Source organism: Brachionichthys hirsutus, unplaced genomic scaffold (genome assembly GCF_040956055.1).
Source record: "Brachionichthys hirsutus isolate HB-005 unplaced genomic scaffold, CSIRO-AGI_Bhir_v1 contig_933, whole genome shotgun sequence".
NCBI lineage: Eukaryota > Metazoa > Chordata > Actinopteri > Lophiiformes > Brachionichthyidae > Brachionichthys > Brachionichthys hirsutus.
The window spans coordinates 1-25,000 of NW_027180949.1; the positions used below are offsets into that span (position 1 = coordinate 1).

Below are 25,000 nucleotides of genomic sequence, written 5' to 3' on the forward strand. Positions count from 1 at the left end.
CCAGAACGATTGGGTTGCTCCAGGGCGATTGGGTTGCTCCAGGGCGATTGGGTTGCTCCAGGGCGATTGGGTTGCTCCAGGGCGATTGGGTTGCTCCAGGGCGATTGGGTTGCTCCAGAGCGATTGGGTTGCTCCAGAGCGATTGGGTTGCTCCAGAGCGATTGGGTTGCTCCAGAGCGATTGGGCTGTTCCAGAGCGATTGGGTTGCTCCAGAGCGATTGGGCTGTTCCAGAGCGATTGGGTTGCTCCAGAGCGATTGGGTTGCTCCAGGGCGATTGGGTTGCTCCACGGCAGGGCATGGGTGTCAAACTCTGGCCTGCAGATTAGCAGCAGATTAGTGGGAATCGTGTTTCTGTCGGTACCATTAAATCTATCCTCAGTGTAAACCTCTGCACTCGTCTCTCACTTTGTTTCAGAGTCTGGCTACATGCACAAAGCGGTGCTGCTGCGGCGCGGGGTCCACGTCGTAGAGGAGGTCCAGGTGTTTAAGCAGCCGCAGCCCGTCAGGAGCATGAAGCTCTCCGTAGCTAAGGTACCGAGCCGAGTGAAGGAGCAGGAAGCTCTCCGTAGCTAAGGTACCGAGCCGAGTGAAGGAGCATGAAGCTCTCCGTAGCTAAGGTACCGAGCCGAGTGAAGGAGCAGGAAGCTCTCCGTAGCTAAGGTACCGAGCCGAGTGAAGGAGCAGGAAGCTCTCCGTAGCTAAGGTACCGATCCGAGTGAGGGAGCAGGAAGCTCTCCGTAGCTGAGGTACCGAGCCGAGTGAGGGAGCAGGAAGCTCTCCGTAGCTAAGGTACCGATCCGAGTGAGGGAGCAGGAAGCTCTCCGTAGCTGAGGTACCGAGCCGAGTGAGGGAGCAGGAAGCTCTCCGTAGCTAAGGTACCGAGCCGAGTGAAGGAGCATGAAGCTCTCCGTAGCTAAGGTACCGAGCCGAGTGAAGGAGCAGGAAGCTCTCCGTAGCTAAGGTACCGAGCCGAGTGAGGGAGCATGAAGCTCTCCGTAGCTAAGGTACCGAGCCGAGTGAGGGAGCATGAAGCTCTCCGTAGCTAAGGTACCGAGCCGAGTGAAGGAGCAGGAAGCTCTCCGTAGCTAAGGTACCGAGCCGAGTGAAGGAGCAGGAAGCTCTCCGTAGCTAAGGTACCGAGCCGAGTGAAGGAGCAGGAAGCTCTCCGTAGCTAAGGTACCGAGCCGAGTGAGGGAGCATGAAGCTCTCCGTAGCTAAGGTACCGAGCCGAGTGAAGGAGCAGGAAGCTCTCCGTAGCTAAGGTACCGAGCCGAGTGAAGGAGCAGGAAGCTCTCCGTAGCTAAGGTACCGAGCCGAGTGAAGGAGCAGGAAGCTCTCCGTAGCTAAGGTACCGAGCCGAGTGAAGGAGCAGGAAGCTCTCCGTAGCTAAGGTACCGAGCCGAGTGAAGGAGCAGGAAGCTCTCCGTAGCTAAGGTACCGAGCCGAGTGAGGCCTACATCAAGTCACAGTTAAATGACTTGAACTGTTAAACCATCAGCGTCTAACAGTTATAATCCGCCCCGCTAGCCCGGCTCCGGTCCACTCGGGTCCGTTCCTTACTTTGTGCCATTCAACCAGACGACAGTGATCATGTAAAATCATCTGAGAATGCTGTCATAATAATTGACCCGTTTTGATCACTCATTCTTCTTGCAGGGTTTGATATATGTTGGAACATCAGAGGGTGTAGTCAGGATTCCAACTGCCAACTGCTCCTTCTACTGGACCTGTCCTCTGTGCGTTCTGGCCCGAGATCCCTTCTGCGGTTGGGACGCTGTCGGCAGGGCTTGTGTGGAGGCCGCCGGCAACCGAACCAACATGTTAGTAATGACAATGCATCAACAATGCTTCATACTGTCCTGAGTAGACACATTGCGGTTAAGTCATTTTAGGATAAATATTGGGGACACCAGTGGTGCGAGTTCCCCGAGTGCAGTGGAATCCTGCTTCTCGAACTCGGTAGTCGAGAAAAAAAAAGATGGAGCTTAAATTCCCTCGGAAGTGGAACACATTTCCGGAGTCCGAACAGACGAGTTGAGCCGAGGCGACCGGAACACACGCGGAAGAAGCCGGAGTCTAGCCGATTAGGTTCAGCTTAGGAGAAAGACGGTGCTGATTGGTTGCTCCGTGTGCGTGTTTCTGTGTTTTGTTATTGTAATTACATTCTTACCGATAATGTAATACCTTATTACATTATATTGTACGACCTGCTCAACCTAGAGCGTGAAGGAGTCAATTAGGTGAGTCTAAGCCAGAGTACTGAATGACGAGCCAAAGAAGACGCTGCACTGGGCTTACCATGCAGCCTCTGGACTATGATCATACGGAGGTGGAAGGAGAGACCCCTCCCAGTGGTCCCAGTAGCACTTTACCTACCCGTAGACAGCGAGACTCGTCTGACCAGAGACGATCGAGGAATAGGCATAGAGCACGTCAAGCAAACACAAAACACATGGACAGACGAACCCTCAAAGTCCCGGGCTGTCGCCTCAATACGCCGCGTCAATGAAGTGGTTTGGGTGAAGGTGAAGGACACTAAACATCGTGTCACCAACAAGCATGTTGATGTGCCCGGCGCCATTGTCAAAAGAAATGTGAAGTTGTCCGAGTACAAGGTTAAAGATGGCTTCCAGGAGAGATGGTCTTCAGTGGCTGAGGAAAACCCGAGAGAGGAATCTTTGCAGTCCAACGGCCATGAGAAGGAGACACCTCCTCTCCCCACCAAGACCATGTGGAGTCCTTCATTCAGCAGTTTTGGCTGATCAGTTTGCAAACTTGCGGATCTTCCGGTCACCAGCAGCTTTAAGAGAAGGGATTGTATCAGATTTGGCTGCGACTCCTTTTGCTGCTGACGGTACGTCGTTGTAGATGTACCATCTTTGTAGATGGTAATTGGAGAGACTACATAAACCACACAGTGAGGCTGGGGCTTTTGGAGATCGCAACGAGCTGCTCAAATGTGCCACACTCAGGCTCTAAAGAGCCTTGAGATGACTTCCTGTTAAGATCTGGCGCCATAGAAATAAAATGAAAAGAATTGAACTGAATGTCATGACTTATAATTGGGACACACAAAAATAAATCTCATCTTGAGAGCTCACACCAGGGTTCTCATTGACGGTTTCTGTCCCTCCCCAGTGGCCAGGACATAGACGGGGGAAATGTTGAAGAGGTCTGCAACGGTCTTTCACTGAGATGTTGTCCAAACAAACTGCCGGCAGGTAAGTGAGCTCAACATATTTACATTAGAATCACACGAGGACTGACGCCACACACACACACACACACACTTAAATCTCATTTAATGTCCACACGGATTGCTTTCTTCATGAACAGCAGTCCCTTTGGCGGGTTGAGTTTCCTGTTGGCATGAGAGGGTTTTGGTTTTTGTAATGTGCATGTCAGGTTCATGTCCCGCAGGTCAGCTGGTGTCGGTGTCTCTGAATGAAGTAGTGCGGCTCCAGTGTCCCACGGTGTCCCGCCTGTCGCTGCAGACGTGGGAGCGCCCCAACAGTCTTCTGTCCCCAGACCTGTACCTGCACCTGGAGGACGGGAGTCTAAGCTTCGTGGCTACCCCAACCACTCTGGGGCACTACCTCTGCCTCTCCGCTGAAAATGGCTACGAACAAACGATGGCTGTCTATGACGTGAAACAGAAGACCAGCCGCATGGCTCAAGCTCCGCCCACTGCCAACACATGGCCTCTGGCAGGTCCCACACCCGCCACAACGGCTGTGACCGGGCCGGGACCTAGATCTGGACTGCAAACCGCTGTGGTGCCTAAAAGAACAGAAACAAAACGTGAAAAAGCTGAGTCCACAGTGTCCAACAAGGACATTCAGGTCACCAGGGGACAGCTGGGCAGAAACACGTCCTTGAGGACATCAGGCTATCAGGGCGGGGAGCCCTTGCTGTCATTCGAAGGCCCCTGCTACCTAACGGAGCTCGTGGTTGTGTCGGTCCTGCTGGGGCTTTGCCTCAGTCTGCTCATCACCGTCCTTCTGTATGTCATCAGGCAGCGATGCCACAGACGGACGTCTCCACAGGTTGTAGCTCCTACGAGGGAATCCGACAGAAGCACCCCCACGGAGCAGGAAAGCATCAGGGGCAACCAGCCTCTGAGCAAACGCAGTGGACAAGCCAGTGGGCTCCTTTCTAACGGAGCTCTTGCAGGCTCTAATGGGCATTTGCCAAACATTCCGGTCTGAACAGTCCCAGTCCACAGACTGGATTGTGTTCCAGACCATTCCAGAGGTGAGTCCATACCAGTTCCCCGAGCCATGCTCACTGTCAGCCGGGGGGGTTCTGTTTGGTGGACTTCTGAGGTAGGATGTTCATGTGGAGCTTAAATTAAACAAAAGTGAAAAGATCGTGGCGCATTGCCTCATCTTTAAAGTGGGGCAAACAGTAAATTCAGTTGTAGTATGTTGATCTGCCGCTCCTCTCAGAGAACCTGGATTAGTTCAAGGGACGGGGGCGACGCGGGTACCCAGGGGCGTTCTATGCAATCTGTTAAATGTGCAGGGCACGGCAGGGTTTCAATGTTCTGACCTTCCAGGAAGTCTCGTGCAGCATGTGGACGAGCATTATCCTGTTGGAAGACGGTCCACATACCGAGACCGCTGGAGGAAGGACACTGCCCGGGGACGCAGAACCTCCCGGATGTAGCGCTGAGCTGTTAGTGTCCCTCCAACCACAAATAAAGGGGTCTTCTCATGCAGATCTACAGTACTGGCCCAAACCAAGATGCCTGGCCCCCCCAGCACGGAGTGTAGCGTTCATCAGCGAGTCTCGCTGTACGGGGTCAGTCCGGGAACAACAACAACTTGGGCCAGCTTGGACTCGCCATCGTCCCTCTGGAGGCATTTTGTGTGCATTTAATAAAAACTTTGGGGGTTTTTTCGGCTTCAAAATCCATCCTTTAAATGTTTTCCTCCAAAACACCACTTTGACGCTCTTTTCAGTGACCACTGTTTTTGAAGTAAATGTTTTATATAATTACGTTTTGTGCACACCTTTCTATCCAAACAGTTTAAACCACACACATCCAGAACTCTTTATTGCTAAATATCACAAATCACTCACCCAACTGTCAGTATACGCTAAAATGCAGGCATTAAGTCGTCCGTTCTCTGGCCCCTGGTCCTCAGAGTCGAAGCCTCTGGCATGTTCACAAACGTCAAAACGAAGACGTCCTTGTTTGTCCGTGTGCCGCTGAAGAGGACAGAATCGTCCTCTTTCTCTGTTTGCAGCAGCGGTGCTGGAGACGTTTGCCCTTCCTCTTGCCCACAATCAGCTGGACGAGGCTTCAGCCTGAGACGAGACGATTCCTGATTGTCTTGTCTTCAAGAAAACGAGTTAGAGAAGCAGAGGACTTAGCGATGCAAGCATGTTTCTATGGAAACAGCAGCAACTTGCATTCATTTGTCTTTGCAGAGACATTTCTTTCTTGAATGTGCATGTTATATTATTAGTCAGGACTAAACGCAATGCACGTGTGTGGAATACTGTGTTCGGCACAGTTAAACAAGCAGAGGTAAAGAAAAGACATCAATGACTCAGTAGAAATATTTGTAGACATGGTCGTGTTTCATTTAATGTTATATTGGAAAACCGCCTAATTAAACGCAGCGTCAAGACGCATTGTGGATTTCTCAGGGTACAGACTTAATATTTTAGCTCCCTGTATCAGCAATTCAGAGTAAATGCAATAGATGGATGAGTTACAAATCACTCTGAGCCAAGCAGCCATGAAGTACATAAAGGTACTTCAGGTATTACGGCTCCATGCTGAACTGGACCTCAAAATGCGGAGGTGGAGGCGGGAAATATGATTTTAATAGACAGAATGACGAGCAGGTGCCAGAAAAACGGTAATTGAAATACACTGCCTGTAATAAAATGTACTAAGACAGACAGCTGGGCAGGCGGGCTGGAGTCCAGAAAGGAAAAGGACACCAATCACAGCCCAACAAAAATGGACTAAATACCAAAAGCTACTAGGGGCCAGCTGGAGCTGAAAAGGGTTAACGCAAAAACACAGGCGGATATAAACTTACAAATGTTACAAAATGCTTGCTGATGAGGGAACTGGGACATACAAAGCGAAGGGAGGAACCACACGGGGAATAAGAAGCGGAGGCGTGTCCTGACAGATGAGCTTCAGGTGCGCCTCGTCTGGTCTGCCTGTTCACCTGCAGGAAATAAACCGCAACTGAGCTGAGTGAGGAGCGAGCGGAGAAACACGGCTCAACAACCGGAGCAGGGCGGTGGCATCAAGGGTTCAAAGAGCCCCCGCAGGGAGGCGAGATGCTTTACCTGAGACTGGGGCATGTGACGCCACCCTCCAGGGCATGAAACTTGATACCTCTCTCTGTGTGAATCAAACTTGATGCAACTCGTCTTCATTTCACCCTCCTTATCGCGTGTCATGATAAAACAGCTGGCGGAACCCAGAATGCAGAGACGGGGTCAACGTCCTGATTAACACACAATTATACTGAGGACAGGATACAAAATACTCAAGACTGAAAAGCACACAGTCAAGAATCTGGGACTGGCTGAGGTCCAGGAAAACGCTAAAACTAAAGACCCAGCCAGGCTATATAATAAAAGTCAATAAACTACTCGGCGGGAAGGCGCTGGAAAAAAACAGATCAGAAAACAACGCAGAGCTGGACACTCCTTGGAAAATTTAAATAAAGACAGAGGTGATGCACAAATCCTGGAATCCAGGTAAGTTCTGTATTTCAGGGGGTGTAAGTGTGACTCACTATCAGTCAGACTCACCTTTGGGTGAGCCTTTACAAATAATCAATCCGTTCCTGGGTTCTAACTCTTTAAAAACTTCCATTTTATTCACGTAAGACGTGCTCTTAAACAGTTTTTTAAATGTGTGAATGGCTTTGCACCAGAACCACTGAGCAGGTTTGTCAGCAGACTGCAGAGCTCTGGCAGGTCCACCCGGGCAGCCTCAGGTGGGGACTGTAAGGTGCCCCCCGAAAAACATCTTTCGCACAATCCGCTCTCTCTGTGAAAGGTGCTAGTCTGTGGAATCTGCTCCCTGTCCACCTAAGATCTATGACACAACTGGTCTCCTTCAAAAAAGAAACGAAATCTTGGATGTGCAAGCAGCAGCACTGTACCCATGTTTAAACGTCCCTAAAGTGTGCTTGTCTGTTGTACCCTCTTAAGTTTTATCTCTTACATCTCTGTTTTGTTTTTGTTTTCTGTCTTGATTTAAAAAAAAAACATGCATAGACCGCTTTTTGAAAATGTTCCTTCCTTTTCATGTTTTTATAAATGTCTGTGTTGAAAGCCCATCTATGGACAAGTGCTGCAAATTAGCTTCAGCTATAAGCTCTATAATGCAACCATCGGATACCTGTGTTACATGTGTCTATGTTTTGTATTCGTCCAATTCAAATAAGCCAGAAGTAAGTAAAACACAACCACCATGTACTTTAATTAAATCATGTGAAAATCAACCATTGCACGATATCTATTGTATTTAATTTTTCTCTGTACGGTGGCTCAGAACACAAAATTAATTTATATTCTAGCGATCACGAGGGCTGTGTGTGAGGCGCAATGCATCATGGGAGTGACTGGGTTGTGCTTTTGGCACCATGAGTGAGAGGGGTGTTGCATTAAATGTCCTCAGCGCAGTATTCATGTGCGGTGAAGTCGTCCTGTGTGTCACAATAAAGGCACTTGTTGATACAGGCTCAGTCCCAGCGTGGTTCTTTTCCCTGAGCTCGGAGCTAGCTACAATATGCTGATGATGTCTTGCTTTGTTTGCAAGAACCCTCGGCTTCGCTGCAGGGGGTGTTGGATCTGGTAACAACATTTTCACAACTTTCAGACCATTCCATCAATTGGAAGCGATCAAGCCGAAACGCAGGTCAACAGTTGGAAATCAAATTATGGCATCATAGTATCACTATCCATCCATGTTCCACCACTAATCCAGGCCCGTGTCACGAAGGCAACAGGATGAGCGGGTATTTCCAGACTTCCCTTGCCAAAGACACCTCCTCCAGTGGATTCCCAAGGCATTGCCTGGTCAGCCGAGAGACAAAGTCTCTCCAGTGTGTCCTCCGTCTTCTCCAGGCATCCTCCTGGTGGACCATGCCCGGACCACCATCCGATGGAGGTGTCCAGGAGGCATCTGAACGAGATGTAGTAGCAGCATAGTACCAATACAGCATCAGTTTCCATTGCCAGAGAAGCAAATCACGAACAAGCAGTCCAGAACCACGCAGTCTTCAACTAATCATCTCTCATGATGCACATTGAGACACACTGAAGGTTTCACTTGATGAGGTTAGCTTTGGCATTGTGTCCAGAATGTGAGACAAACAAAGTCTTCCGACACTCTGAAGTCCGAGAATGTGTCACATAAAGTTAGTTTATTCAGCATTGAGTCGCTGTTAGTTTAACATCTTCCACAAGAAGCGAGTTTGCGTTGGCTGGGAATTGAGCCCAGCCATGGCAGGCGAGAATTCTACCACTGAACCACCAATGCTTAAAAGACCAGACAAAATGATGGAATCAGAACGGGATCTAGAACAATCTGTTATTACATAGTCATGGACGTTTTTCATGGAAATTCATGGTCTGCAGAGCATGACATCGTTGGACTTTTGTCATCCCCTGACTAGACCTGGCTCCAAAATATTTATATGTGAACTCTTCAGTAAAATGTTCTGACGGTGAAATAAAGAAAGACTAAACATTTTGTTAAATGACTTTACCTGAGTCAAGTTGAAGCTGTCAGAAGTGGGATTTAAACCCACGCCTCCAGAGGAGACTGCGACCTTAACGCAGCGCCTTAGACCGCTCGGCCATCCTGACTACCGAGCGAGAATGTTCACAAAACTCAAGGCAACCCACATCGATTGATTGTCACCATAAATGTAAGCAATCAAGCCGAAACGCAGGTCAACGGTTGGAAATCAAATTATGGCATCATAGTACCACTATCCATCCATGTTCCACCACTAATCCAGGCCAGTGTCACGAAGGCAACAGGATGAGCAGGTATTTCCAGACTTCCCTTGCCAAAGACACCTCCTCCAGTGGATTCCCAAGGCATTGCCTGGTCAGCCGAGAGACAAAGTCTCTCCAGTGTGTCCTCCGTCTTCTCAAGGCATCCTCCTGGTGGACCATGCCCGGACCACCATCCGATGGAGGTGTCCAGGAGGCATCTGAACGAGATGTAGTAGCAGCATAGTACCAATACAGCATCAGTTTCCACTGCCAGAGAAGCAAATCAAGAACAAGCAGTCCAAAACCACGCAGTCTTCAACTGATCATCTCTCATGATGCACATTGAGACACACTGAAGGTTTCACTTGATGAGGTTAGCTTTGGCATTGTGTCCAGAATGTGAGACAAACAAAGTCTTCCGACACTCTGAAGTCCGAGAATGTGTCACATAAAGTTAGTTTATTCAGCATTGAGTCGCTGTTAGTTTAACATCTTCCACAAGAAGCAAGTTTGCGTCGGCTGGGAATTGAACCCAGGTCTCCCGCATGGCAGGCTAGAATTCTACCACTGAACCACCAATGCTTAAAATACCAGACAAAATGATGGAATCAGAACGGGATCTAAAACAATCTGTTATTACATAGTCATGGACGTTTTGCATGGAAATTCATGGTCTGCAGAGCATGACATCGTTGGACTTTTGTCATCCCCTGACTAGACCTGGCTCCAAAATATTTATATGTGAACTCTTCAGTAAAATGTTCTGACGGTGAAATAAAGAAAGACTAAACCTTTTGTTAAATGAATTTACCTGAGTCAAGTCAAAGCTGCCAGAAGTGGGATTTAAACACACGCCTCCAGAGGAGACTGCGACCTGAACGCAGCGCCTTAGACCGCTCGGCCATCCTGACTACCGAGCGAGAATGTTCACAAAACTCAAGGCAACCCACATCGATTGATTGTCACCATAAATGTAAGCAATCAAGCCGAAACGCAGGTCAACGGTTGGAAATCAAATTATGGCATCATAGTACCACTATCCATCCATGTTCCACCACTAATCCAGGCCAGTGTCACGAAGGCAACAGGATGAGCAGGTATTTCCAGACTTCCCTTGCCAAAGACACCTCCTCCAGTGGATTCCCAAGGCATTGCCCGGTCAGCCGAGAGACAAAGTCTCTCCAGTGTGTCCTCCGTCTTCTCAAGGCATCCTCCTGGTGGACCATGCCCGGACCACCATCCGATGGAGGTGTCCAGGAGGCATCTGAACGAGATGTAGTAGCAGCATAGTACCAATACAGCATCAGTTTCCACTGCCAGAGAAGCAAATCACGAACAAGCAGTCCAAAACCACGCAGTCTTCAACTGATCATCTCTCATGATGCACAATGAGACACACTGAAGGTTTTACTTGATGAGGTTAGCTTTGGCATTGTGTCCAGAATGTGAGACAAACAAAGTCTTCCGACACTCTGAAGTCCGAGAATGTGTCACATAAAGTTAGTTTATCCAGCATTGAGTCGCTGTCAGTTTAACATCTTCCACAAGACGCAAGTTTGCGTCGGCTGGGAATTGAACCCAGGTCTCCCGCATGGCAGGCGAGAATTCTACCACTGAACCACCAATGCTTAAAAGACCAGACAAAATGATGGAATCAGAACGGGATCTAAAACAATCTGTTATTACATAGTCATGGACGTTTTGCATGGAAATTCATGGTCTGCAGAGCATGACATTGTTGGACTTTTGTCATCCCCTGACTAGACCTGGCTCCAAAATATTTATATGTGAACTCTTCAGTAAAATGTTCTGACGGTGAAATAAAGAAAGACTAAACATTTTGTTAAATGACTTTACCTGAGTCAAGTTGAAGCTGTCAGAAGTGGGATTTAAACCCACGCCTCCAGAAGAGACTGCGACCTTAACGCAGCGCCTTAGACCGCTCGGCCATCCTAACTACCCAGCCAGAATGTTCGCAAAACTCAAGTCAACCCACATCGATCGATTGTCACCATAAATGTAAGCAATCAAGCCGAAATGCAGGTCAACGGTTGGAAATCAAATTATGGCATCATAGTACCACTATCCATCCATGTTCCACCACTAATCCAGGCCAGTGTCACGAAGGCAACAGGATGAGCAGGTATTTCCAGACTTCCCTTGCCAAAGACACCTCCTCCAGTGGATTCCCAAGGCATTGCCCGGTCAGCCAAGAGACAAAGTCTCTCCAGTGTGTCCTCCGTCTTCTCAAGGCATCCTCCTGGTGGACCATGCCAGGACCACCATCCAATGGAGGTGTCCAGGAGGCATCTGAATGAGATGTAGTAGCAGCATAGTACCAATACAGCATCAGTTTCCATTGCCAGAGAAGCAAATCACGAACAAGCAGTCCAGAACCACGCAGTCTTCAACTAATCATCTCTCATGATGCACATTGAGACACACTGGAGGTTTCACTTGATGAGGTTAGCTTTGGCATTGTGTCCAGAATGTGAGACAAACAAAGTCTTCCGACACTCTGAAGTCCGAGAATGTGTCACATAAAGTTAGTTTATTCAGCATTGAGTCGCTGTTAGTTTAACATCTTCCACAAGAAGCAAGGTTGCATTGGCTGGGAATCGAGCCCAGGTCTCCCGCATGGCAGGCGAGAATTCTACCACTGAACCACCAATGCTTAAAAGACCAGACAAAATGATGGAATCAGAACGGGATCTAAAACAATCTGTTATTACATAGTCATGGACGTTTTGCATGGAAATTCATGGTCTGCAGAGCATGACATTGTTGGACTTTTGTCATCCCCTGACTAGACCTGGCTCCAAAATATTTATATGTGAACTCTTCAGTAAAATGTTCTGACGGTGAAATAAAGAAAGACTAAACATTTTGTTAAATGGCTTTACCTGAGTCAAGTTGAAGCTGTCAGAAGTGGGATTTAAACCCACGCCTCCAGAAGAGACTGCGACCTTAACGCAGCGCCTTAGACCGCTCGGCCATCCTAACTACCCAGCCAGAATGTTCGCAAAACTCAAGTCAACCCACATCGATCGATTGTCACCATAAATGTAAGCAATCAAGCCGAAATGCAGGTCAACGGTTGGAAATCAAATTATGGCATCATAGTACCACTATCCATCCATGTTCCACCACTAATCCAGGCCAGTGTCACGAAGGCAACAGGATGAGCAGGTATTTCCAGACTTCCCTTGCCAAAGACACCTCCTCCAGTGGATTCCCAAGGCATTGCCCGGTCAGCCAAGAGACAAAGTCTCTCCAGTGTGTCCTCCGTCTTCTCAAGGCATCCTCCTGGTGGACCATGCCAGGACCACCATCCAATGGAGGTGTCCAGGAGGCATCTGAATGAGATGTAGTAGCAGCATAGTACCAATACAGCATCAGTTTCCATTGCCAGAGAAGCAAATCACGAACAAGCAGTCCAGAACCACGCAGTCTTCAACTAATCATCTCTCATGATGCACATTGAGACACACTGGAGGTTTCACTTGATGAGGTTAGCTTTGGCATTGTGTCCAGAATGTGAGACAAACAAAGTCTTCCGACACTCTGAAGTCCGAGAATGTGTCACATAAAGTTAGTTTATTCAGCATTGAGTCGCTGTTAGTTTAACATCTTCCACAAGAAGCAAGGTTGCATTGGCTGGGAATCGAGCCCAGGTCTCCCGCATGGCAGGCGAGAATTCTACCACTGAACCACCAATGCTTAAAAGACCAGACAAAATGATGGAATCAGAACGGGATCTAAAACAATCTGTTATTACATAGTCATGGACGTTTTGCATGGAAATTCATGGTCTGCAGAGCATGACATCGTTGGACTTTTGTCATCCCCTGACTAGACCTGGCTCCAAAATATTTATATGTGAACTCTTCAGTAAAATGTTCTGACGGTGAAATATAGAAAGAATCAAAATTTTGTTAAATGAATTTACCTGAGTCAAGTTAAAGCTGTCAGAAGCGGGATTTGAACCCACGCCTCCAGAGGAGACTGCGACCTTAACGCAGCGCGTTAGACCGCTCAGCCATCCCGACTACCCTGCTGGAGAGTTCACAAAACTCAAGGCAACCCACATCGATTGATTGTCACCATAAATGTAAGCAATCAAGCCGAAACGCAGGTCAACGGTTGGAAATCAAATTATGGCATCATAGTACCACTATCCATCCATGTTCCACCACTAATCCAGGCCAGTGTCACGAAGGCAACAGGATGAGCAGGTATTTCCAGACTTCCCTTGCCAAAGACACCTCCTCCAGTGGATTCCCAAGGCATTGCCTGGTCAGCCGAGAGACAAAGTCTCTCCAGTGTGTCCTCCGTCTTCTCAAGGCATCCTCCTGGTGGACCATGCCCGGACCACCATCCGATGGAGGTGTCCAGGAGGCATCTGAACGAGATGTAGTAGCAGCATAGTACCAATACAGCATCAGTTTCCACTGCCAGAGAAGCAAATCACGAACAAGCAGTCCAAAACCACGCAGTCTTCAACTGATCACATCTCATGATGCACATTGAGACACACTGAAGGTTTCACTTGATGAGGTTCGCTTTGGCATTGTGTCCAGAATGTGAGACAAACAAGGTCTTTCGACACTCTGAAGTCCGAGAATGTGTCACATAAAGTTAGTTTATTCAGCATTGAGTCGCTGTTAGTTTAACATCTTCCACAAGAAGCGAGTTTGCGTTGGCTGGGAATTGAGCCCAGCCATGGCAGGCGAGAATTCTACCACTGAACCACCAATGCTTAAAAGACCAGACAAAATGATGGAATCAGAACGGGATCTAAAACAATCTGTTATTACATAGTCATGGACGTTTTGCATGGAAATTCATGGTCTGCAGAGCATGACATCGTTGGACTTTTGTCATCCCCTGACTAGACCTGGCTCCAAAATATTTATATGTGAACTCTTCAGTAAAATGTTCTGACGGTGAAATAAAGAAAGACTAAAAATTTTGTTAAATGACTCTACCTGAGTCAAGTTGAAGCTGTCAGAAGTGGGATTTAAACCCACGCCTCCAGAGGAGACTGCGACCTTAACGCAGCGCCTTAGACTGCTCGGCCATCCTAACTACCCAGCCAGAATGTTCGCAAAACTCAAGTCAACCCACATCGATCGATTGTCACCATAAATGTAAGCAATCAAGCCGAAACGCAGGTCAACGGTTGGAAATCAAATTATGGCATCATAGTACCACTATCCATCCATGTTCCACCACTAATCCAGGCCAGTGTCACGAAGGCAACAGGATGAGCAGGTATTTCCAGACTTCCCTTGCCAAAGACACCTCCTCCAGTGGATTCCCAAGGCATTGCCCGGTCAGCCAAGAGACAAAGTCTCTCCAGTGTGTCCTCCGTCTTCTCAAGGCATCCTCCTGGTGGACCATGCCCGGACCACCATCCAATGGAGGTGTCCAGGAGGCATCTGAATGAGATGTAGTAGCAGCATAGTACCAATACAGCATCAGTTTCCATTGCCAGAGAAGCAAATCACGAACAAGCAGTCCAGAACCACGCAGTCTTCAACTAATCATCTCTCATGATGCACATTGAGACACACTGGAGGTTTCACTTGATGAGGTTAGCTTTGGCATTGTGTCCAGAATGTGAGACAAACAAAGTCTTCCGACACTCTGAAGTCCGAGAATGTGTCACATAAAGTTAGTTTATTCAGCATTGAGTCGCTGTTAGTTTAACATCTTCCACAAGAAGCAAGGTTGCATTGGCTGGGAATTGAGCCCAGGTCTCCCGCATGGCAGGCGAGAATTCTACCACTGAACCACCAATGCTTAAAAGACCAGACAAAATGATGGAATCAGAACGGGATCTAAAGCAATCTGTTATTACATAGTCATGGACGTTTTGCATGGAAATTCATGGTCTGCAGAGCATGACATCGTTGGACTTTTGTCATCCCCTGACTAGACCTGGCTCCAAAATATTTATATGTGAACTCTTCAGTAAAATGTTCTGACGGTGAAATATAGAAAGAATCAAAATTTTGTTAAATGACTTCACCTGAGTCAAGTTAAAGCTGCCAGAAGTGGGATTTGAACCCACGCCTCCAGAGGAGACTGCGACCTTAACCAAGCGCCTTAGACAGCTCGGCCATCCTGACTACCCAGCGAGAGTGTTCACAAAACTCAAGGCAACCCACATCGATCGATTGTCACCATAAATGTAAGCGATCAAGCCGAAACGCAGGTCAACAGTCGGAAATCAAATTATGGCATCATAGTACCACTATCCATCCATGTTCCACCACTAATCCAGGCCAGTGTCACAAAGGCAACAGGATGAGCAGGTATTTCCAGACTTCCCTTGCCAAAGACACCTCCTCCAGTGGATTCCCAAGGCATTGCCCGGTCAGCCGAGAGACAAAGTCTCTCCAGTGTGTCCTCCGTCTTCTCAAGGCATCCTTCTGGTGGACCATGCCTGGACCACCATCCGATGGAGGTGTCCAGGAGGCATCTGAACGAGATGTAGTAGCAGCATAGTACCAATACAGCATCAGTTTCCACTGCCAGAGAAGCAAATCACGAACAAGCAGTCCAAAACCACGCAGTCTTCAACTGATCATCTCTCATGATGCACATTGAGACACACGGAAGGTTTCACTTGATGAGGTTAGCTTTGGCATTGTGTCCAGAATGTGAGACAAAGAAAGTCTTCCGACACTCTGAAGTCCGAGAATGTGTCACATAAAGTTAGTTTACTCAGCATTGAGTCGCTGGTAGTTTAACATCTTCCACAAGAAGCAAGTTTGCATTGGCTGGGAATTGAACCCAGGTCTCCCACATGGCAGGCGAGAATTCTACCACTGAACCACCAATGCTTAAAAGACCGGGCAAAATGATGGAATCAGAACGGGATCTAAAACAATCTGTTATTACATAGTCATGGACGTTTTGCATGTAAATTCATGGTCTGCAGAGCATGACATCGTTGGACTTTTGTCATCCCCTGACTAGACCTGGCTCCAAAATAAATATATGTGAACTCTTCAGTAAAATGTTCTGACGGTGAAATAAAGAAAGACTAAAAATTTTGTTAAATGACTTCACCTGAGTCAAGTTAAAGTTGCCAGAAGTGGGATTTGAACCCACGCCTCCAGAGGAGACTACGACCTTAACGCAGCACCTTAGACCACTCGGCCATCCTGACCACCCAGCAAGGGTGTTCACAAAACTCAAGGCAACCCACATCGATCGATTGTCACCATAAATGTAAGCGATCAAACCGAAACGCAGGTCAACAGTTGGAAATCAAATTATGGCATCATAGTACCACTATCCATCCATGTTCCACCACTAATCCAGGCCAGTGTCACGAAGGCAACAGGATGAGCAGGTATTTCCAACTTCCCTTGCCAAAGACACCTCCTCCAGTGGATTCCCAAGGCATTGCCCGGTCAGCCGAGAGACAAAGTCTCTCCAGTGTGTTTTCTGTCTTCTCCAGGCATCCTCCTGGTGGACCATGCCGGGACCACCATCCGATGGAGATGTCCAGGAGGCATCTGAATGAGATGTAGTAGCAGCATAGTACCAATACAGCATCACTTTCCGCTGCCAGAGAAGCAAATCACAAACAAGCAGTCCAAAACCACACAGTCTTCAACTGATCACATCTCATGATGCACATTGAGACACACTGAAGGTTTCACTTGACGAGGTTAGCTTTGGCATTGTGTCCAGAATGTGAGACAAACAAAGTCTTCCGACACTCTGAAGTCCGAGAATGTGTCACGTAAAGTTAGTTTATTCAGCATTGAGCCGCTGTTAGTTTAACATCTTCCACAAGAAGCAAGTTTGCATTGGCTGGGAATTGAGCCCAGGTCTCCCACATGGCAGGCGAGAATTCTACCACTGAGCCACCAACGCTCAAAAGACCGGACAAAATGATGGAATCAGAACGGGATCTAAAACAATCTGTTATTACATAGTCATGGACGTTTTGCATGGAAATTCATGGTCTGCAGAGCATGACATCGTTGGACTTTTGTCATCCCCTGACTAGACCTGGCTCCAAAATAAATATATGTGAACTCTTCAGTAAAATGTTCTGACGGTGAAATATAGAAAGACTAAAAATTTTGTTAAATGACTTTACCTGAGTCAAGTTAAAGCTGTCAGAAGTGGAATTTGAACCCACGCCTCCAGAGGAGACTGCTACCTGAACGCAGCGCCTTAGACCACTCGGCCATCCTGACTACCCTGCGAGAGGGTTCACAAAACTCAAGGCAACCCACATCGATTGATTGTCACCATAAATGTAAGCAATCAAGCCGAAACAAAGGTCAACGGTTGGAAATCAAATTATGGCATCATAGTACCACTATCCATCCATGTTCCACCACTAATCCAGGCCAGTGTCACGAAGGCAACAGGATGAGCAGGTATTTCCAGACTTCCCTTGCCAAAGACACCTCCTCCAGTGGATTCCCAAGGCATTGCCCGGTCAGCCGAGAGACAAAGTCTCTCCAGTGTGTCCTCCGTCTTCTCAAGGCATCCTCCTGGTGGACCATGCCCGGACCACCATCCGATGGAGGTGTCCAGGAGGCATCTGAACAAGATGTAGTAGCAGCATAGTACCAATACAGCTTCAGTTTCCACTGCCAGAGAAGCAAATCACGAACAAGCAGTCCAAAACCACGCAGTCTTCAACTGATCATCTCTCATGATGCACATTGAGACACACTGAAGGTTTCACTTGACGAGGTTAGCTTTGGCATTGTGTCCAGAATGTGAGACAAACAAAGTCTTCCGACACTCTGAAGTCCGAGAATGTGTCACGTAAAGTTAGTTTATTCAGCATTGAGCCGCTGTTAGTTTAACATCTTCCACAAGAAGCAAGTTTGCATTGGCTGGGAATTGAACCCAGGTCTCCCACACGGCAGGCGAGAATTATACCACTGAGCCACCAATGCTCAAAAGACCGGACAAAATGATGGAATCAGAACGGGATCTAAAACAATCTGTTATTACATAGTCATGGACGTTTTGCATGGAAATTCATGGTCTGCAGAGCATGACATCGTTGGACTTTTGTCATCCCCTGACTAGACCTGGCTCCAAAATAAATATATGTGAACTCTTCAGTAAAATGTTCTGACGGTGAAATATAGAAAGACTAAAAATTTTGTTAAATGACTTTACCTGAGTCAAGTTAAAGCTGTCAGAAGTGGAATTTGAACCCACGCCTCCAGAGGAGACTGCTACCTGAACGCAGCGCCTTAGACCACTCGGCCATCCTGACTACCCGGCAAGAGAGTTCACAAAACTCAAGGTAACCCACATCGATTGATTGTCACCATAAATGTAAGCGATCAAGCCGAAACGCAGGTCAACAGTTGGAAATCAAATTATGGCATCATAGTACCACTATCCATCCATGTTCCACCACTAATCCAGACCCGTGTCACGAAGGCAACAGGATGAGCAGGTATTTCCAGACTTCCCTTGCCAAAGACACCTCCTCCAGTGGATTCCCAAGGCATTGCCCGGTCAGCCGAGAGACAAAGTCTCTCCAGTGTGTCCTCCGTCTTCTCAAGGCATCCGTCTGGTGGACCATGCCCGGACCACCATCCGATGGAGGTGTCCAGGAGGCACCTGAATGAGACGTAGTAGCAGCATAGTACCAATAGAGCATCAGTTTCCATTGCCAGAGAAGCAAATCACGAACAAGCAGTCCAGAACCATGCAGTCTTCAACTAATCATCTCTCCTGATGCACATTGAGACACACTGAAGGTTTCACTTGATGAGGTTAGCTTTGGCATTGTGTCCAGAATGTGAGACAAACAAAGTCTTCCGACACTCTGAAGTCCGAGAATGTGTCACATAAAGTTAGTTTATTCAGCATTGAGCCGCTGTTAGTTTAACATCGTTCACAAGAAGCAAGGTTGCATTGGCTGGGAATTGAACCTAGGTCTCCCGCATGGCAGGCTAGAATTCTACCACTGAACCACCAATGCTTAAAAGACCGGGCAAAATGATGGAATCAGAACGGGATCTAAAACAATCTGTTAGAACATAGTCATGGACGTTTTGCATGTAAATTCATGGTCTGCAGAGCATGACATCGTTGGACTTTTGCCATCCCCTGACTAGACCTGGCTCCAAAATATTTTTATGTGAACTCTTCAGTAAAATGTTCTGACGGTGAAATATAGAAAGAATCAAAATTTTGTTAAATGAATTTACCTGAGTCAAGTTAAAGCTGTCAGAAGTGGGATTTGAACCCATGCCTCCAGAGGAGACTGCGACCTGAACCCAGCACCTTAGACCACTCCGCCATCCTGACTACCCCACAAGAGAGTTCACAAAACTCAAGGAAACCACATCGATTGATTGTCACCATAAATGTAAGCAATCAAGCCGAAACGCAGGTCAACGGTTGGAAATCAAATTATGGCATCATAGTACCACTATCCATCCATGTTCCACCACTAATCCAGGCCAGTGTCACAAAGGCAACAGGATGAGCAGGTATTTCCAGACTTCCCTTGCCAAAGACACCTCCTCCAGTGGATTCCCAAGGCATTGCCTGGTCAGCCGAGAGACAAAGTCTCTCCAGTGTGTCCTCCGTCTTCTCAAGGCATCCTCCTGGTGGACCATGCCCGGACCACCATCCGATGGAGGTGTCCAGGAGGCATCTGAACGAGATGTAGTAGCAGCATAGTACCAATACAGCATCAGTTTCCACTGCCAGAGAAGCAAATCACGAACAAGCAGTCCAAAACCACACAGTCTTCAACTGATCAGCTCTCATGATGCACATTGAGACACACTGAAGGTTTCACTTGATGAGGTCAGCTTTGGCATTGTGTCCAGAATGTGAGACAAACAAAGTCTTCCGACACCCTGAAGTCCGAGAATGTGTCACATAAAGTTAGTTTATTCAGCATTGAGTCGCTGTTAGTTTAACATCTTCCACAAGAAGCAAGTTTGCGTTGGCTGGAAATTGAACCCAGGCCTCCCGCATGGCAGGCGAGAATTCTACCACTGAACCACCAACGCTTAAAAGACCAGACAAAATGATGGAATCAGAACGGGATCTAAAACAATCTGTTATTACAGTCATGGACGTTTTGCATGGAAATTCATGGTCTGCAGAGCATGACATCGTTGGACTTTTGTCATCCCCTGACTAGACCTGGCTCCAAAATATTTATATGTGAACTCTTCAGTAAAATGTTCTGACGGTGAAATAAAGAAAGACTAAAAATTTTGTTAAATGACTCTACCTGAGTCAAGTTGAAGCTGTCAGAAGTGGGATTTAAACCCACGCATCCAGAGGAGACTGCGACCTTAACGCAGCGCCTTAGACCGCTCGGCCATCCTGACTACCCAGCAAGAATGTTCACAAAACTCAAGGCAACCCACATCGATCGATTGTCACCATAAATGTAAGCGATCAAGCCGAAACGCAGGTCAACAGTTGGAAATCAAATTATGGCATCATAGTACCACTATCCATCCATGTTCCACCACTAATCCAGACCCGTGTCATGAAGGCAACAGGATGAGCAGGTATTTCCAGACTTCCCTTGCCAAAGACACCTCCTCCAGTGGATTCCCAAGGCATTGCCCGGTCAGCCGAGAGACAAAGTCTCTCCAGTGTGTCCTCCGTCTTCTCAAGGCATCCTCCTGGTGGACCATGCCCGGACCACCATCCGATGGAGATGTCCAGGAGGCATCTGAACGAGATGTAGTAGCACCATAGTACCAATACAGCATCAGTTTCCATTGCCAGAGAAGCAAATCACGAACAAGCAGTCCAAAACCACGCAGTCTTCAACTGATAATATCTCATGATGCACATTGAGACACACTGAAGGTTTCACTTGATGAGGTTAGCTTTGCCATTGTGCCCAGAATGTGAGACAAACAAAGTCTTCCGACACTCTGAAGTCCAAGAATGTGTCACATAAAGTTAGTTTATTCAGCATTGAGTCGCTGTTAGTTTAACATCTCCCACAAGAAGCAAGTTTGCGTTGGCTGGGAATTGAACCCAGGTCTCCCGCATGGCAGGCGAGAATTCTACCACTGAACCACCAATGCTTAAAAGACCAGACAAAATGATGGAATCAGAACGGGATCTAAAACAATCTGTTATTACATAGTCATGGACGTTTTGCATGGAAATTCATGGTCTGCAGAGCATGACATCGTTGGACTTTTGTCATCCCCTGACTAGACCTGGCTCCAAAATATTTATATGTGAACTCTTCAGTAAAATGTTCTGATGGTGAAATAAAGAAAGACTAAAAATTTTGTTAAATGACTCTACCTGAGTCAAGTTGAAGCTGTCAGAAGTGGGATTTAAACCCACGCATCCAGAGGAGACTGCGACCTGAACGCAGCGCCTTAGACCACTCCGCCATCCTGACTACCCCACAAGGGAGTTCACAAAACTCAAGGCAACCCACATCGATCGATTGTCACCATAAATGTAAGCAATCAAGCCGAAACGCAGGTCAACGGTTGGAAATCAAATTATGGCATCATAGTACCACTATCCATCCATGTTCCACCACTAATCCAGGCCAGTGTCACAAAGGCAACAGGATGAGCAGGTATTTCCAGACTTCCCTTGCCAAAGACACCTCCTCCAGTGGATTCCCAAGGCATTGCCTGGTCAGCCGAGAGACAAAGTCTCTCCAGTGTGTCCTCCGTCTTCTCAAGGCATCCTCCTGGTGGACCATGCCCGGACCACCATCCGATGGAGATGTCCAGGAGGCATCTGAACGAGATGTAGTAGCAGCATAGTACCAATACAGCATCAGTTTCCACTGCCAGAGAAGCAAATCACGAACAAGCAGTCCAAAACCACACAGTCTTCAACTGATCAGCTCTCATGATGCACATTGAGACACACTGAAGGTTTCACTTGATGAGGTTAGCTTTGCCATTGTGCCCAGAATGTGAGACAAACAAAGTCTTCCGACACTCTGAAGTCCAAGAATGTGTCACATAAAGTTAGTTTATTCAGCATTGAGTCGCTGTTAGTTTAACATCTCCCACAAGAAGCAAGTTTGCGTTGGCTGGGAATTGAACCCAGGTCTCCCGCATGGCAGGCGAGAATTCTACCACTGAACCACCAATGCTTAAAAGACCAGACAAAATGATGGAATCAGAACGGGATCTAAAACAATCTGTTATTACATAGTCATGGACGTTTTGCATGGAAATTCATGGTCTGCAGAGCATGACATCGTTGGACTTTTGTCATCCCCTGACTAGACCTGGCTCCAAAATATTTATATGTGAACTCTTCAGTAAAATGTTCTGACGGTGAAATAAAGAAAGACTAAAAATTTTGTTAAATGACTCTACCTGAGTCAAGTTGAAGCTGTCAGAAGTGGGATTTAAACCCACGCATCCAGAGGAGACTGCGACCTTAACGCAGCGCCTTAGACCGCTCGGCCATCCTGACTACCCAGCAAGAATGTTCACAAAACTCAAGGCAACCCACATCGATCGATTGTCACCATAAATGTAAGCGATCAAGCCGAAACGCAGGTCAACAGTTGGAAATCAAATTATGGCATCATAGTACCACTATCCATCCATGTTCCACCACTAATCCAGACCCGTGTCATGAAGGCAACAGGATGAGCAGGTATTTCCAGACTTCCCTTGCCAAAGACACCTCCTCCAGTGGATTCCCAAGGCATTGCCCGGTCAGCCGAGAGACAAAGTCTCTCCAGTGTGTCCTCCGTCTTCTCAAGGCATCCTCCTGGTGGACCATGCCCGGACCACCATCCGATGGAGATGTCCAGGAGGCATCTGAACGAGATGTAGTAGCACCATAGTACCAATACAGCATCAGTTTCCATTGCCAGAGAAGCAAATCACGAACAAGCAGTCCAAAACCACGCAGTCTTCAACTGATAATATCTCATGATGCACATTGAGACACACTGAAGGTTTCACTTGATGAGGTTAGCTTTGCCATTGTGCCCAGAATGTGAGACAAACAAAGTCTTCCGACACTCTGAAGTCCAAGAATGTGTCACATAAAGTTAGTTTATTCAGCATTGAGTCGCTGTTAGTTTAACATCTCCCACAAGAAGCAAGTTTGCGTTGGCTGGGAATTGAACCCAGGTCTCCCGCATGGCAGGCGAGAATTCTACCACTGAACCACCAATGCTTAAAAGACCAGACAAAATGATGGAATCAGAACGGGATCTAAAACAATCTGTTATTACATAGTCATGGACGTTTTGCATGGAAATTCATGGTCTGCAGAGCATGACATCGTTGGACTTTTGTCATCCCCTGACTAGACCTGGCTCCAAAATATTTATATGTGAACTCTTCAGTAAAATGTTCTGATGGTGAAATAAAGAAAGACTAAAAATTTTGTTAAATGACTCTACCTGAGTCAAGTTGAAGCTGTCAGAAGTGGGATTTAAACCCACGCATCCAGAGGAGACTGCGACCTGAACGCAGCGCCTTAGACCACTCCGCCATCCTGACTACCCCACAAGGGAGTTCACAAAACTCAAGGCAACCCACATCGATCGATTGTCACCATAAATGTAAGCAATCAAGCCGAAACGCAGGTCAACGGTTGGAAATCAAATTATGGCATCATAGTACCACTATCCATCCATGTTCCACCACTAATCCAGGCCAGTGTCACAAAGGCAACAGGATGAGCAGGTATTTCCAGACTTCCCTTGCCAAAGACACCTCCTCCAGTGGATTCCCAAGGCATTGCCTGGTCAGCCGAGAGACAAAGTCTCTCCAGTGTGTCCTCCGTCTTCTCAAGGCATCCTCCTGGTGGACCATGCCCGGACCACCATCCGATGGAGATGTCCAGGAGGCATCTGAACGAGATGTAGTAGCAGCATAGTACCAATACAGCATCAGTTTCCACTGCCAGAGAAGCAAATCACGAACAAGCAGTCCAAAACCACACAGTCTTCAACTGATCAGCTCTCATGATGCACATTGAGACACACTGAAGGTTTCACTTGATGAGGTTAGCTTTGCCATTGTGCCCAGAATGTGAGACAAACAAAGTCTTCCGACACTCTGAAGTCCAAGAATGTGTCACATAAAGTTAGTTTATTCAGCATTGAGTCGCTGTTAGTTTAACATCTCCCACAAGAAGCAAGTTTGCGTTGGCTGGGAATTGAACCCAGGTCTCCCGCATGGCAGGCGAGAATTCTACCACTGAACCACCAATGCTTAAAAGACCAGACAAAATGATGGAATCAGAACGGGATCTAAAACAATCTGTTATTACATAGTCATGGACGTTTTGCATGGAAATTCATGGTCTGCAGAGCATGACATCGTTGGACTTTTGTCATCCCCTGACTAGACCTGGCTCCAAAATATTTATATGTGAACTCTTCAGTAAAATGTTCTGACGGTGAAATAAAGAAAGACTAAAAATTTTGTTAAATGACTCTACCTGAGTCAAGTTGAAGCTGTCAGAAGTGGGATTTAAACCCACGCATCCAGAGGAGACTGCGACCTTAACGCAGCGCCTTAGACCGCTCGGCCATCCTGACTACCCAGCAAGAATGTTCACAAAACTCAAGGCAACCCACATCGATCGATTGTCACCATAAATGTAAGCGATCAAGCCGAAACGCAGGTCAACAGTTGGAAATCAAATTATGGCATCATAGTACCACTATCCATCCATGTTCCACCACTAATCCAGACCCGTGTCATGAAGGCAACAGGATGAGCAGGTATTTCCAGACTTCCCTTGCCAAAGACACCTCCTCCAGTGGATTCCCAAGGCATTGCCCGGTCAGCCGAGAGACAAAGTCTCTCCAGTGTGTCCTCCGTCTTCTCAAGGCATCCTCCTGGTGGACCATGCCCGGACCACCATCCGATGGAGATGTCCAGGAGGCATCTGAACGAGATGTAGTAGCACCATAGTACCAATACAGCATCAGTTTCCATTGCCAGAGAAGCAAATCACGAACAAGCAGTCCAAAACCACGCAGTCTTCAACTGATAATAT

The 25,000-nt window shown here is 47.3% G+C and overlaps 1 protein-coding gene and 18 non-coding genes across 19 annotated transcripts; 1 reads left to right on the forward strand and 18 right to left on the reverse strand.

The window, feature by feature from the left end:
* Positions 1–412: 412 nt before the first annotated feature.
* LOC137916980 (semaphorin-4B-like) lies at positions 413–4,209 on the forward strand (the record flags this gene model as incomplete). Its single annotated transcript, XM_068759885.1, has 4 exons — positions 413–532; positions 1,658–1,821; positions 3,140–3,222; positions 3,407–4,209. Coding segments are annotated over 4 exons (1,170 nt in total), but the record flags the coding sequence as incomplete, so codon positions are not given.
* A 4,565-nt stretch (positions 4,210–8,774) lies between these two features.
* trnal-aag (transfer RNA leucine (anticodon AAG)) lies at positions 8,775–8,857 on the reverse strand. Its single transcript has one exon. It is a non-coding gene; the product is annotated as a tRNA-Leu (tRNA).
* A 1,692-nt stretch (positions 8,858–10,549) lies between these two features.
* Positions 10,550–10,620, reverse strand: trnag-gcc (transfer RNA glycine (anticodon GCC)). Its single transcript has one exon. It is a non-coding gene; the product is annotated as a tRNA-Gly (tRNA).
* Positions 10,621–10,866: 246 nt separating this feature from the next.
* Positions 10,867–10,949, reverse strand: trnal-aag (transfer RNA leucine (anticodon AAG)). The gene has a single exon. It is a non-coding gene; the product is annotated as a tRNA-Leu (tRNA).
* Positions 10,950–11,595: 646 nt separating this feature from the next.
* trnag-gcc (transfer RNA glycine (anticodon GCC)) lies at positions 11,596–11,666 on the reverse strand. Its single transcript has one exon. It is a non-coding gene; the product is annotated as a tRNA-Gly (tRNA).
* A 246-nt stretch (positions 11,667–11,912) lies between these two features.
* Positions 11,913–11,995, reverse strand: trnal-aag (transfer RNA leucine (anticodon AAG)). Its single transcript has one exon. It is a non-coding gene; the product is annotated as a tRNA-Leu (tRNA).
* A 646-nt stretch (positions 11,996–12,641) lies between these two features.
* On the reverse strand, positions 12,642–12,712 carry trnag-gcc (transfer RNA glycine (anticodon GCC)). Its single transcript has one exon. It is a non-coding gene; the product is annotated as a tRNA-Gly (tRNA).
* A 246-nt stretch (positions 12,713–12,958) lies between these two features.
* trnal-aag (transfer RNA leucine (anticodon AAG)) lies at positions 12,959–13,041 on the reverse strand. The gene has a single exon. It is a non-coding gene; the product is annotated as a tRNA-Leu (tRNA).
* Positions 13,042–14,726: 1,685 nt separating this feature from the next.
* trnag-gcc (transfer RNA glycine (anticodon GCC)) lies at positions 14,727–14,797 on the reverse strand. Its single transcript has one exon. It is a non-coding gene; the product is annotated as a tRNA-Gly (tRNA).
* A 975-nt stretch (positions 14,798–15,772) lies between these two features.
* On the reverse strand, positions 15,773–15,843 carry trnag-gcc (transfer RNA glycine (anticodon GCC)). Its single transcript has one exon. It is a non-coding gene; the product is annotated as a tRNA-Gly (tRNA).
* A 246-nt stretch (positions 15,844–16,089) lies between these two features.
* Positions 16,090–16,172, reverse strand: trnal-aag (transfer RNA leucine (anticodon AAG)). The gene has a single exon. It is a non-coding gene; the product is annotated as a tRNA-Leu (tRNA).
* Positions 16,173–19,954: 3,782 nt separating this feature from the next.
* On the reverse strand, positions 19,955–20,025 carry trnag-gcc (transfer RNA glycine (anticodon GCC)). Its single transcript has one exon. It is a non-coding gene; the product is annotated as a tRNA-Gly (tRNA).
* A 244-nt stretch (positions 20,026–20,269) lies between these two features.
* On the reverse strand, positions 20,270–20,352 carry trnal-aag (transfer RNA leucine (anticodon AAG)). The gene has a single exon. It is a non-coding gene; the product is annotated as a tRNA-Leu (tRNA).
* Positions 20,353–20,998: 646 nt separating this feature from the next.
* trnag-gcc (transfer RNA glycine (anticodon GCC)) lies at positions 20,999–21,069 on the reverse strand. Its single transcript has one exon. It is a non-coding gene; the product is annotated as a tRNA-Gly (tRNA).
* A 975-nt stretch (positions 21,070–22,044) lies between these two features.
* trnag-gcc (transfer RNA glycine (anticodon GCC)) lies at positions 22,045–22,115 on the reverse strand. The gene has a single exon. It is a non-coding gene; the product is annotated as a tRNA-Gly (tRNA).
* A 246-nt stretch (positions 22,116–22,361) lies between these two features.
* Positions 22,362–22,444, reverse strand: trnal-aag (transfer RNA leucine (anticodon AAG)). The gene has a single exon. It is a non-coding gene; the product is annotated as a tRNA-Leu (tRNA).
* A 646-nt stretch (positions 22,445–23,090) lies between these two features.
* On the reverse strand, positions 23,091–23,161 carry trnag-gcc (transfer RNA glycine (anticodon GCC)). The gene has a single exon. It is a non-coding gene; the product is annotated as a tRNA-Gly (tRNA).
* Positions 23,162–24,136: 975 nt separating this feature from the next.
* On the reverse strand, positions 24,137–24,207 carry trnag-gcc (transfer RNA glycine (anticodon GCC)). The gene has a single exon. It is a non-coding gene; the product is annotated as a tRNA-Gly (tRNA).
* A 246-nt stretch (positions 24,208–24,453) lies between these two features.
* Positions 24,454–24,536, reverse strand: trnal-aag (transfer RNA leucine (anticodon AAG)). The gene has a single exon. It is a non-coding gene; the product is annotated as a tRNA-Leu (tRNA).
* Between the last annotated feature and the right edge of the window lie 464 nt (positions 24,537–25,000).